The 13,392-nt window shown below is 48.3% G+C and overlaps 1 protein-coding gene across 1 annotated transcript; it reads right to left on the bottom strand.

Annotated features, from left to right (window-relative positions):
* Positions 1-3,541: 3,541 nt before the first annotated feature.
* Positions 3,542-5,846, bottom strand: RASL11A (RAS like family 11 member A). Its single transcript, XM_082859358.1, has 4 exons — positions 5,716-5,846; positions 5,291-5,347; positions 5,113-5,192; positions 3,542-4,177 (listed from the first exon to the last, which is right to left on the bottom strand). The coding sequence occupies exons 1-4, from the start codon at positions 5,837-5,839 to the stop codon at positions 3,710-3,712; spliced, it is 729 nt and encodes a 242-aa protein (XP_082715484.1). The 5' UTR covers positions 5,840-5,846; the 3' UTR covers positions 3,542-3,709.
* Positions 5,847-13,392: the final 7,546 nt, after the last annotated feature.

Here is a 13,392-nt window from a genome sequence, read left to right as displayed (position 1 = left end):
GGGCGCCCAGAATATCTTTTGGGGGATGCTGTCATGTATGGGAGAGTCTCACAGATGCTATGGAGCTGAATTGGAGGAGGACACGTCTGGCCCTAACAAAGTTAATTTTCTACTGGGACGGAGGCACCCGAGGGCATCCAAACATGAGGGATGACTATGTTTCATCCGGGTTCAGCAAATTTCTACTCTATGCTGAGATGTCTGCTATCACAACCCAATCATCACTCACATCAGTTCACTCCTCCTTGAGCTCTGGCTAACGTAATGGTGTTTGGAAGATAATTGTTTGGGGATTTTTTTCCCCTATATCACATCTTTCTCATTGAGTGTCAAAGCAGCTTGAGACGAATTTTAACAAAGTCTTTCAAAATATCCCTCCTTTTGGAGACAGATCAAATGGTAAGAATAAATTATTAATCACACAAAGTATCTTCCCACTGTAAATTTGAATTGGTAACTTTGCATAATGAGAAGTTAAAGTTGCAACACATACAAGGGAAAAAAGCTACTCCAGCCCCACATTCATGACTAAACAGTCATCTGGTCTTTCCTATTTGCTCTTTTGTTCACTGCCACCTTCCACGCTACTTATTTTAATCCATTTCTTTAAATGGATATTAATAAACTTCAGAACTTCCCTTCACCTCAACATGAGCAAAACAAATTTATTTCCTTCTGTTCTAATTGATTTATTTTTCCATCATTCAAGTTTGCTTTTCATAGGTCGCATGGGAAGTACAGCATGACTGCAGCATGTACAGTTGAGCCATTTGGATCCCGTCCATTCTTCTAGAACCTCACTGATAGGCACATGAATTAAATCATTCTGCAGTTGGAGGGCAGACTTAAAGCCGAGCCCTGACCGGAAGGAGAATGGGTGGTGCCAATGGAGAGAGACTCAGGAATTTCAAGACAGAGTGAGGATGGCCGGGGGTGGGGTGGTGGTGAAGAGAGACCAAGGATGCTGTAGCTCCTCCCCCCCTTGTGAGGATGGAGGTGACCCTCACACTGATGATGACACCTTGGCGGTAAGGCAAACCTACCAAATGAAAATGCATAGACTGTCCTGTCCACAGCCACCTACGGTTTCAATGTTCTGCCTAATGTTTCAGGAGTTCTGCCCCCCTCAGCAATATAATGACACCCAGGGCTCTGAAGGCTCTGTCCTCCCGGTTCTGGAGGGAAGAAGCTGGCTCAGGGCCCAGCTTCCTCTCTAAGGGCTTCCTCGGGGCCCAGTCAAGCCCAAATCCTCAGATCCACCTCCCGACACAGAAATCTGACAACGTTCCCCCCATAACTGTCTCCTGATAGCTCCAGCCTCCCCTCTTCTATGTCCAGCGCTGCTATCTCAGGACCGTTACAGGCATTCTCCAGGCACCTGACCCTCAAGAGACTCCGCTGCCATCAGGAGAGACACTGAGGTCCCCATGAGACACAGAGGCCAGGTGCTGTGCAGGGCCGGATCTGGGGACCAGAGAAGAGAAGAAGCTCTGTGGCCCTGGAAGTCAGTTTTTTGTGATGCTGAGGACGGGAGAACCACTTTCTGCCCGAGCCCCTGAGGCTGCTACTCCCTCTGGCACTGCCCTATGACTCATCCTTTGGCCCCACTGGACCTCACTGGGCTGGATCCTGGCAAGCACAAGGGCCCTTCCCGTCCCCAAGCTCGCTCACGTGGAACAGAATCATAGGCTGCCTTGGGGCGTCTCCTGTGCTGTTCTGTAGCTGTTACATTATGATTGACCTTTTCCTCATGGGATGTTTGATCTCAGCTCCTTGAGGGCAGAAGAACCCCGGCACCGGTGCCACCTGGGCACGCTCTGGGCGTGGCAGCAGTTAGGAGGGCCAGTTACTCTCATGTCCACGCCTCAGTGTTAAGATGGGTGGTAGGAAGCAGGAATGGCTGATGATGGGAAGAACTCCTCTTGTGCTGAGAATATGCAAAGAACAAGGAGAATTAGGCACGTTTTAAAACACAATGGAATCCAAAACGATCCCCCCCAAAAAACAACAAAAGATAATGGAATCCAAAATATACTTGTTTTCTTATTTGGATACACCTTTAGATGTGACTGTTCTAACATTATTAATCCTTTATGGCATTTTGCCTAGACACCTCCCAACTATAGGGAAGGGTGGTGTTTCCATCACAGGTCTGGACACAGTCAAGGGTAATGGTCTGCAGTGGCCAGAAGCTGCATGTGTCATTTCCTGTCACCGCTAATAAAGAACCTTCAACTACTGAGAACACCTCCTGTCCTCGTTCTGCAGAAGTGGCAAGTTGTTTCATTGTAATCTGCCACGGTTGTCCTTGGCACCAAAAACAATGTAGTCACTCACTTATTCATCAAATATTTACTGAAAACCTACCAGCCTATGTGCAAGCACTGGGCTAGAAGCTTGGAATACAAAGTCATAAAATGCAGCGACTGCCCTCAAGCAGTGCTCCTTCCAATGGGGGTGACAAATGAAAAGGTTGGGTTATAACACAAACGCTACAGGAATAGAGGAAGACTCAGAGAAGGCAGCCCAGGAGTTGAATGTAGCATGTGACTCGGGACTTGAAAGATCTTTTAGGTGGAGAATGGGACAAAATATTCAAGGGAGTAGTTCGTGCCGAGGCAGGGAGGCATGAAAGTACCTGGTGAAGAGTGAGAAAGTCAGAGCGTTCTGTTGGAATGGATTTCCGCTGTGTGTGCGCATGCGCGCGCGTTTGTTTTGGAAGGAGGGGATGATGAGTGTGGAGAGGTGGCAAATAATCTTGATTCCATACCTCATTTATATTTTATCCGGCAGATAAGGGGAAACTAGCTGAGTTTTTTCAGTCATGGAAATAAGATGATCAGGGTTGGTTTTAGTAAGGTTGTCCTGGTGTGACGAAAGATTTAGAGCCAAGAAACCAGAGCCTCGCCCACACTCTTGCTTGCCCATCCAGGCAAGAGCTGTAAAAGCCTGGATTAAGGCAAAGTGATGCTTTAGAGAAAAACAGGAGAGAGAATTGACAGACCGGGTGCGCCATTGGTTAGGGTAAAGGAGACAGGGATGGAGAATTTTCGGGCAACTCCAGGGAGGGTGAACTTACTGACAACGGGAATGCTGGAAGGAGGGTTGTTTTTTTAATACTGGTGGAGAGGATAAACTTCCATTTACACCAATAAATAATAATGTTATTCATGTCATAATTTTTTAGCATCTGTGCACAATGAACCCCTTCCGCTGAAAATCACATGGTGTCAGTTTCATGCCCGGGGCAAAGTGCCCTAATTAAAGACATCCTGCAGTTACTCAAATCCCTTTCCTCCTCCACAGACTGTCCTTTCTCCCACACCAGATTCCCTCTGCATCAACCCCTCCCCGCAGGAGCCACCAATCAGAGTTCAGACTGGGGGTAAGCCTGGAGCAGTTCTGGGCTCTGGTGCAAGTATGATTTCTATAAAAAGACATTTAAAAACAAGGAGCAATGTTGCCATTTGCCTTTAATGGAAAAGTGGCTAGCAGTTACAGTTTTAAAAAAATGTTTTATTAAAAAAAAACTCTATCCAACTTCTAGGCAATCACCGTTTGAATTTTCAGAAATAAACATACACTTGAAAACTAATAGTTTGTATAAAAATAAACTCTGAATGTGTGATTAAAAAGGGTGACCCCCCAGTCTTCTCAGCTGCATGAATGCGTGATAAAAAGGGGACGAGTCCATCCAGTGCAGATGGGTCTACCCCAGGGTGGAGGGGGCCTTGGCCTTGGAGGAAAGAGCTTGCTTGAAGCGCCTCTTCAGGTCCTGCATGTTGGGAGAACGTGGCCGGGGGATGATGGAGACTCTTCTCCTCTCCCCACCGAGGCTGTGCAGCTTGCTCACTTCTTTGCACAGATGCTGAAACACATCACAGACATCTTCGTAGTTTTCACTGGTGGAAATTTCCAGGAACAGGCTGCCCAGCTCGTTGGCCAGTTGGATGCCGTCACGGGTCTGCACCTGTCGGGCGTGCAGAAGGTCCCCCTTGTTGCCCACGATGATGACGGGGGCTTTAGAGTCGGGGTGGACCTTCCGGATGTGCTGGTACAGGGGGCGGATGGACAGGTAGCTGTCATAGTCCGTGATGGAATAGACCAGCAGGAAGCCCTCTGCCCACTGCACGCACTTGGACAGGGAGTCGACTGCCGGGCTGAGGCTGTCTTGGACCTGAAAAGAGCAAAGCGAGCCCGGATCAAGGAAGCTCTCGGTGGGAGAAACTGGAAAGAACATCAAAGCCACCCTTGAAAAAAACGTTTGAACCAGAAATCACTAAATATAGTTTCAGATTCTACCCAGCTTCTGCAGAAGGAAGCTTTTGATATGGCAAGAGCCAATTCTCAGGCAAGCTCCCTTCCTGGGTCATTTTATTAGCTGTTACCAACACATTACTTTTAACCCCCTTGCTTGGCAGGTAGCCTGTGATGAACCAGTCTGTGATGACTTCAATGAGAACTTCAACTCAGGATGGCGCAATTTTTAGGGAACTAACTCAGAATAAACAGAACTTTGAAAATAAGCCAAGATAAATATCAATTCCCCAACCCATAAAAATATTTTTAGCATGTCCTTCTTGAGAATGTTACAGAAACAAATTCCTTCTTTCGGTTCTTCCACAAGACCTTTCCTCCCTAGAAGGGAGAGCAATTAGTAACTTGTTAATCAAGTTGCATTCCTGACGCCTTGCCATGGGGTTATCTGATTGGAATTACTGAGAGGAACAGCGAGAAACAGGAGCGCTTCAGCAGACCTTGCTAGGGGAGAAGACCCTCTCCAGAATCCCACCCCCATAGTTTTGTTCCGGGTCCCAAGGCTGAGCTGCTCCTGACAGAAGTGGTTAGACCCGTGTAACCAGTGATGCCCCGGCCAGGGCTGCGAAGAGAAGCTAAGCATCTCTTCCCCTTTCCGAGGTGGCAGACAGCAGAAGGCGGCCTCTATAACAATCCACTCTCCCCGCCTCCCATCGTGGACGGTTTCTAACACCCCAACGACTGGCCTCACCTGGGTACGGCACACCCCTCCATCTGAGCGCGTAACAGGCGTGCCCAGACACCTGGCTCGGGCGTCTGGAAGCGGAGGAGCCGCCTGCTCTTGGCAGTCCTTACCTGGATGCCCCCGGGAGTGTCCTGGATCTGCAGGGAGAGCTGGTCTCCCTCCACGCACACGAGCCGCGAGTACAACTTGCCTGGAGAATGAAGGAGACTTGAGTTTTAAATTCTCACACTCTCCTCAGGAAAAAGAAAATCAGAGCATGCAGCCTCAACAGAACGAAACGAACCTAACCTGTGTTCGGCTCATAATCGCCAATGAATCTCTTGGTCAGGAAGCGCACAATCATTGCTGAAAAGGAAAGGAAAATCAGCTGAAGGACTAGGACGAGACGGTCAAACCGGGACCGTCTCGGGGAAATGGGGGCGTGACGGGCCGCAGTACCGCGGATGCTGCCTGCATCCCCAGGCTCCGCAGGGGCAAGGGTGCGGCCGCGGCCTCCGCGGGTTTTGGGGCGGGTGCGGCCGGGGGTGCGCTACGCGCCGCACCGGCACCCGTTCTCCAACAGGTGCCCGCCGGTGAAGGCTCAGGAGTGCAAGGTCCGGGGAAGCGGCGGGAAAGCAGGCTGGCGGGGGAAGGCCGGCAGCGGCCTGGAAACGTCCGGGCCCCCCTGCGCCCTCCCCTCCGCCGGGAGCCCCCGCTTTCCCCGGGGCGCTCACCGCTCTTGCCCACGCGGCCGGCGCCCAGCACGGCCAGTTTGATGTCCTTGGGCAGGAGGTAGTCGGAGGAGGACTCGGGGATGGGCGCGAGCAGAAAGTGTCCGGACATGGTAGGCGGCCGCATGAAGCGCGCGGTCGAGCGCGGGGACTCCGGTGCGCGGGGACCTCGGCCGCCGGTGCGGCGAGCCCGGCCGGCGGCTTTTAAAGGGCTGGGCGCGCTGGGGGCCCCGCGGCCGCCTCCGGCTCCTCCTCTTCCCGCCCCTTCCAGCAGCGGCGCGGAGGGGGCGGAGCCGGAGAGCCCAGGGCACCGTCACCGCGGCGCACGCACCCGCTTGACGCGCTCTGCCGGGGGCCTACGCTGCTCCGGCCTCCGGGCCCTGGAGATCCGGCCTCTGCTGTGCCTGCGTAGCCCTGGCGGCCCCCTCCATCCTGCAGAGGCGAGACCGGAATTATGAGAGAGATCAGAATTATGAGCTGGGGGACGAAAGAAAGGAAAAATGCAATCGGTCGGACGTTTCCGCAGCAATGGGAAGGATAAATTCCTGGCGAATGTTGCCCTTTTTATTTTTGAAGGGTGCTGAGGGTGACATTATTAGGATAAAGAGCCCTGACTTAGTATCAGTATAAGGGAGTTGCAGACACTGTGACCTTGCTCCAGATTTGTGAAGGCCCCTTGGGGACAGCCACTGTCAACAGCTCAGCCTCCGAACCCAGCCCCTGGCTGCTGGTGCTGGCTGAGCTGACTCATTGGCGAGCACTCAACAAGCTAATTGAGAGCTCTGGCTCCGGACTAATGCCCCATCAAACACCGTCCTAGGACTTGAGTCACGCCTTGGCTTCATCATTCAAGTACTTTTTCTAAGTGTAAAGCGGAGTGTAGGGTGGGCGTGGAAGTGGGAGGAAGAGGACACAACGGCAATAATCCGGCCAGGCTTGGGTTCCGGGAGCCCCAGTGGCAAAAAGGCGAAAAAGGCTTGGGATCCCGTCCTTGCAGGCTAGACCTTCAGGCTTCTGCCTCCTGTGCTCCAGCCTCACAGGCCCAGTGGCCTCCTAGACAGCCCCACCTCATCACCCCTTTCTCCATCTTGGTCGTATCAGTTAGCTTTTGCTGCCTGACAAACTGCACGAAACTTACTGCCTTGAAACCGCAATCCCTCACGTTGCCCGCCAGTCTGCAGGTCAGTGCAGTGGCTATCCTAATCCAGGCCCGGCTCAGCTGGTGTTGGCCGCAGGCCTTCATTCTTCCATGCATCCGTAGAGAGCTGGTGGCAGCGGGCTAGGGGCGATGGGGGTGGGGGCTGGCTGGTGGCTCCAGCTTGGTGTCCTCAGGCAGCTGGCCGGCTGCCGGCTGCGGTGGTGGGAGGGGCAGTGGCTGAGCCACTGTTTCTCCTCACCCAGAAGGCGGGCCAGGATCATGGTGGCTGGGCAGAGTTCCAAGAGTGTGAGTGGAAGTGTTAGCGGGCCTCCCGAGACCTAGGCTCCGGGAGGAACCCATCACGCCTGCTGCCTTCTCTTGGCCAAAGCAAGTCGTGGTGCCAGCCCACACTCCCGGGGCGGGAAGTGCACTCCACTTCTTGGTGGAGAGAGCTGCAGAGCCACATTTGAAAGGGCTGGGATGCAGAGAGGGGTAGGAGAAGAGGTCCGCTTCTGCAGTCGACCACACTGATGAGTGTGCGCATGTGCGTCCATCCACCCGGTAGCCCAAGCCAGCGGCCTGTGGGCCAGATCCCTGAACACTCGCGCCCAGCTCTCGGTTCCGGCCACTGAGAGGCCTTGGCTCTAACCCCTCTCGCTTCCGCGTGGATTCATCACCAAGTTCCATCATTTCTTCTGCCTCCGTTTCTTGGTATCTCGTCCTCTCCATCCCTCCTGCTCTCTTTGCTTCTCACTTGAAGAACCCCGAGGCAGACCAGGAAGAGGGTGACTGGTTTCCTTGCCCCTCGCTCGGGGGAGCCTCCTCTGGTCACTGCTGCCATCCCCACCCCTGCATCCCAGGTACTCACGCTCAGGGCACCCTTAAGGCAGCACTGATCCCAACTGTCATTACTTTCTGGTGGAATATTTATTTCACGTCTCTCTCCCAAAAGGCAGGGCCTCTAGCTTGTGTCTTTAGTGCCCAGCACATAGTGGCAGCTGGGGCTCACGAGGTCTTTAATAAATGTTAGTACACTGACAGACTTTCTGAATGGTGTCTTCACTGTGTGAACTGGAGAAGACGGAAGTCACGTGTGTAACCATTATCCCAATACCTATGTTTTGAGAGCAGTCAGCTCTCAGGAGAAAGCGTTCCAGGGAATGTCCTGAGCTGAAGGGCTTTATTACATCTGTACTATCCTTTGGTTCAGCACAAGGCAGTCCCCTTCTGTTCAACTTCAGTTTGACTGGAAAGACTTGAAGCCCGGAACCGCCTTTCCTGACTGGGGAAAAGTCACCATAAAGAGAGTTACTATTTACAGAACCACCTTGAAACAATTAGGTTCCAGGGGTCCTTGAGCAGTTCAGTGACAGGGGCCTGGGCTGTTGCCTTTCAGATTCTCCTGGCCTCTCCTTCTTGAACACAGAATGGCTCCTGCTTCACTAAACATCAAGTACTCATCCAAGCAGGGAGGGAGGGAGGGACCCTCTTCGTCTCTTTTTATTATGAAATAAAATAATTCTCAGAGGAACCCAGCAGACTCTCTTACATCTCAGTGGCCAGAACTGAGAAGCTGGGAACCAGTGTATTCATGTACCTAGCGGAGAATACCAGGGTCGCCAGGACTCGCTCGGATCAGTTCCTCCCTGGAGGCCACACACATTGCCACCCTGTTAGAAATCCAGCAACCGAAGAGGGGATCCTTGTTGAGCAGCAGTCAATGGGATCTGTCCAAACACCCTTCACTTTCCTGAAGTTAAAATGCAGAACTTAACAAGGGAAAAGAGAGCCCTTCCTTGGCTGATCGTGGGCTTATCTCCTCACCTCATTCCCTTGCATTCCCTGTCAGGTATAAGATCATTTTAGGTTAAGGTCGCCCCATAAGTAAGATTCCTAATACTGTTCTCTGCCTGGTGACAGCTATGTTCCATTTTGCACGTACAGTGCACCTTTGCTCAGAACTCAAAATGTTATTCTTTCTCCTTGGAAAGCTCTTTGCATTTGCAAATACCCAAGATCATCCGTGGCCCTTTATGCAGACAATGTTACTGAACTGTGGAATTATAAACAGCCTTGCCTAACCTGCTGCTTGTGCTATTTCATTTTGTATCTCTTTGTATCCAGTCATGTAAAATTGTGGTGCAAGTAGTATGACACAGGTGTGCTGAAGTGGTTTTAAAAATAGAAAAAATATATAAAAAGATAATAGAAACGTGTAGGCAGATATGAATACACAAATCCGTGGGTGTTTAGAATGACTGTGAAGGGTAGAATTTAGTAATATGCAAATAAGGTCAGGCTTGGAAAGCTATTAACCCTTCACCATCCAAAGCAGCTTGATTTCTAGCCCTCAGGCAAAACTCTGCCAGGGGTCCTCCCCTACTTCAGGAATGTCTCTCCTACCACCATCCATCACCCAATATCAACTACCTTTCCTGTCTATCCTAAATCCTTGAACATTGAGGCTAGAGACTCAGACTTTGCCTTCAAGTACTTTCCTCAGTATAAAAATCACACCTCTCTCCTCTACCAGCTCCCTACTTTAATTCAGCAAATGACTGAAACTCTACTCTTTGCGAGGCTGTTAAGCGCTGGTACAGAACATAAACAACAGCTTTCTGTTATCAAACATTTACTGAGAGGACAACAACGTATAAGACTTGCCTGACTTCACAGACACCCCCACAGTGAAGTTAATTAAAATAATTATCGTTTATGTATCACTGTTGAGTTTCCAAAAAAAATTCTCAATTCTTCTGTAATTTTAATCCTGTGAAATGGGTAAAATATCTCCTAAACTGAGGTTTGGACAAGTTTAGTCACTTACTCATAGAGCCATTCAATAGTGGGCATCTCAACCCCTGTGATTTCAAACTTGGCACTGTGGAGAGTAGGATGGAGAACACTGCTCATGTAAATGCAATGACAAAGCAGATGGGCTCAGAACTCCAATACAGCTGCAACAGAGAGAATTTAATCTGAATGGGTTTATTTCTGGGTTCTCAACTCTGTTCCACTGATCTCTGTGTCTTTTTATACCAATACTATATTGTTTTGATAATTATAGCTTTGTAGTATACTTTGACATCAGGGAGAATGATACCTCCAGCTTTGTCTTTCTCAAGATTGCTTTGCAATTTAGGATCTTTTGTGGTTCTGTATAAATTTTATAACTATTTGTTCTAATTCTGTGAAAATTGCCACTGGAATTTCGATAGGGATTGCACTGAATCTGTAGATTGCTTTGGGTAGTATGGACATTTTAACAATATTAATTCTTCCAATCCATGAGTATGGAATATCTTTCCATTTATTTGCATCTTCTTCAAGTTTGCTGATCAACATCTTACAGCTTTCAGTGTACAGGTCTTTCACCTCCTTGGCTGAATAAGTTTTGTTTTTTTTTTAATGTGATTGTAAATGGGATTTTCTTAAATTTTCTTTATGATAGTTTATTAGTGTAAAGACACTACAGATTTCTGTATATTGATTTTGCATCCTGAAACTTTACTGAATTCATTTATTAGTTCTAACAGTTTTTAATGGAGTCTTTAGCGTTTTCTATGTATAGTACCACGTCACCTGCAAACAATGAGTTTTACTTCTTACTTTCCAATTTGAATGTCTTTCTTTTTCCTACACATATATGGACAATTAATTTACGACAAAGGAGCCAATAACATACAATGGAGAAAGGACAGTTTTGTCAATAAATGGTGTTGGGATAACTGGACAGCCACAACATGCAAAAGAATGAAACTAGACCACTATCTTACACCATAGACAAAAACTGACTCAAAATGGATTAGTGACTTGAATGTAAGACCTGAAACCATAAGAATCCTAGAAGAAAACACAGGCAATAACCTTGACGTCAACGTTTTTGTGGATCTGACTGCAAAGTCAAGGGAGACAAAAGCAAAAATAAACAAATGGGACTACATCAAACTACAAGCTTCTGCACAGCAAAAGACACCAAAACAGAAAGGCAGAGACACAAACTACTATGTATATGAAGACATATTGTACAGCACGGGTAATTAGAGCTATTATTTTGTAATAACTTTTCTTTTGGCTGTGCCGCGCAGCATGTGGGATCTTAGTTCCCTGACCAGGGATCGAACCTGAGTCCCCTGCGGTGGGAACGTGGAGTCTTAACCACTGGACCACCAGGGAAGTCCCTGTAATAACGTTTAATGGAGTATAATCTATAAAAATATTGAATCACTATGCTGTACACTTAATATTGTAAATCAGCTATACTTAAAAACACACACACAGGGCTTCCCTGGTGGCGCAGTGGTTGAGAGTCCGCCTGCCGATGCAGGGGACACGGGTTCGTGCCCCGGTCCGGGAAGATCCCACATGCCACGGAGCGGCTGGGCCCGTGAGCCATGGCCGCTGAGCCTGCGCGTCTGGAGCCTGTGCTCCGCAGCGGGGGAGGCCACAGCAGTGAGAGGCCCGCGTACCGCAAAAAAACAAACAAAAAAAACCATACACACATACAAAAAGGCAACCCACTGAATGGGAGGAGATATTTGCTAATCATATATCCAGTACGGGGCTAATATCCAAATGTATAAAGAACTCATACAACAAAAAATCCGATTAAAAAATGGGCAGGGGATCTGAATAAACATTTTTCCAAAGACATTCAGATGGCCAACAGGCACATGAAAAGATGTTCAGCATCAGTAATCATCAGGGAAATGCAAACCAATCACAATGCGATATCACCTCACACCTGTTAGAATGGCTGTTATCAAAAAGATAAATAAATGTTGGTAAGGATGTGGAGAAAAAGGAACTCCTGTGCACTGGTGGGAATGTAAATTGATGCAGCCACTATGGAAACAGTATGGAGGTTCCTCAAAAAACAGTAGAACTGGGCTTCCCTGGTGGTGCAGTGGTTGGGAGTCTGCCTGCCAATGCAGGGGACACGGGTTCGAGTCCTGGTCCAGGAAGATCCCACATGCCGCCCGCGTGCAGCAACGAAGACCCAACACAGCCAAAAATAAAAAACAAAACAAAACAAAACAAAAAAACAGTAGAACTACCTTATGGGTATTTATCTTCTGGGTATTTATCTAAATAAATAGATACGGCTTCTGGGTATTTATCTAAAGAAAACAAGAACACTAACTTGAAAAGACACATGCACCCTTGTATTCATTGTAGCATTATTTACAATAGTCAAGATATGGAGGTGTCCACTGATGGATGAAGATGTGACATGTATAACAGAATACTACTCAGCTGTAAAAAAAAGTGAAATCTTGCCATTTGTGACATGGATGGACCTCAAGGGCATAATGCTAAATGAAATGTCAGACAAAGACGAATTCCAAATAATTTCACTCATATATGGAATCTTATAAAACAAAACAAAAACTCATGGATACAGAGAACAAGACTAGTAGTTACCAGAGGGGAAGAAGGTTGTGAAGTAGGTGAAAAGGGTGAAGGGAGTCAAATGTATGCTGATGGATGGTAACTGTATCTTTGGTGATCACTTTGTAGTGTACACAAAATGCTGAACACCTGAAACTTGTTAGAAATCTTAAGTGGGGGGTGGGTAATCAGGAAAAGCTGCAGCGAGCAACGACTGGTCCCTGAGCATATTTGATAGATGAAAACACAAGGGTAGAGAGATGTCTTATTTGGTTGAGGGAAGAGCACGAGCAGAAGCAGGAAGGCAGGAAGCATACGGCACGCAGTCTCAAAGGTGAGTATATAGTAGATGACCCAAAGGTTGGGGAGCAGACTGTGCATGGCAATGAACGCCTCAGTAAGGCATCATCTGGAGGCTATGGAACGCCACTGCACTGTTCTTGAGGCGGCCCCTAGTATATGCAAGTGCCAGAGCTAGGAGCATCCGAAGGACAGATGGTCTCTGCTCTCAAGGATCTTCACACTGTTCACTTACTCATCTGCCATGAGCAATGAATCTGAACTCTGTTCTTTCTCAGGAGCAAAAATCCAATCACATCTTCACTTGGGCTAAGCCATCATCCCATTCTGTAGACAGCAAAGAGCACCCCGTGGCATTTCTTTTCCAATCCAAGTGATTCCCACAAACTGCACTCTTGCTAGGCAAGTTTTGCGAGGCTTCTCTGTGCCTTTCCCACGAGGGCCTTTGAGGGACGGCCCACCAGTTGCCCCTCACCACTCACCACTGCTATTGAACAAGAATCGCAGTCCACAGCCTTGGGCTGCTGACTCACGCCTCTACTCACTTTCTCCGCCTCAGCAGCAACAGCTGCAGATGCTGCCTCGCTGTTATTTATAACCAAGCAATTTGTCTAAGATTCTACGAAGGTTTCTTGCTTGAACAATACCAATGTTTTCCTTTAAGTAGGGCTGGGATGAATATGCTATAAACACTCATACCTCAAATCAAATTCAGCTCAAAATTCTCTTGTGCTCAAAAAATAAGATAAACGTAACTTCTTATATTTTAGCGACGCTTACTGCTAAATGTTAGCCAGTGTTTGTATTTAGAACCTTTCCCATCCTAGTGCAGAGAAAAATGCAAATCTACC

This window comes from Leucopleurus acutus (genome assembly GCF_964270905.1).
Source record: "Leucopleurus acutus genome assembly, chromosome: 18".
Taxonomy (NCBI): Eukaryota; Metazoa; Chordata; class Mammalia; order Artiodactyla; family Delphinidae; genus Leucopleurus; species Leucopleurus acutus.
The sequence above is the reverse complement of the archived record's forward strand: the minus strand, read 5'-3'. Positions and strand labels throughout refer to the sequence as shown.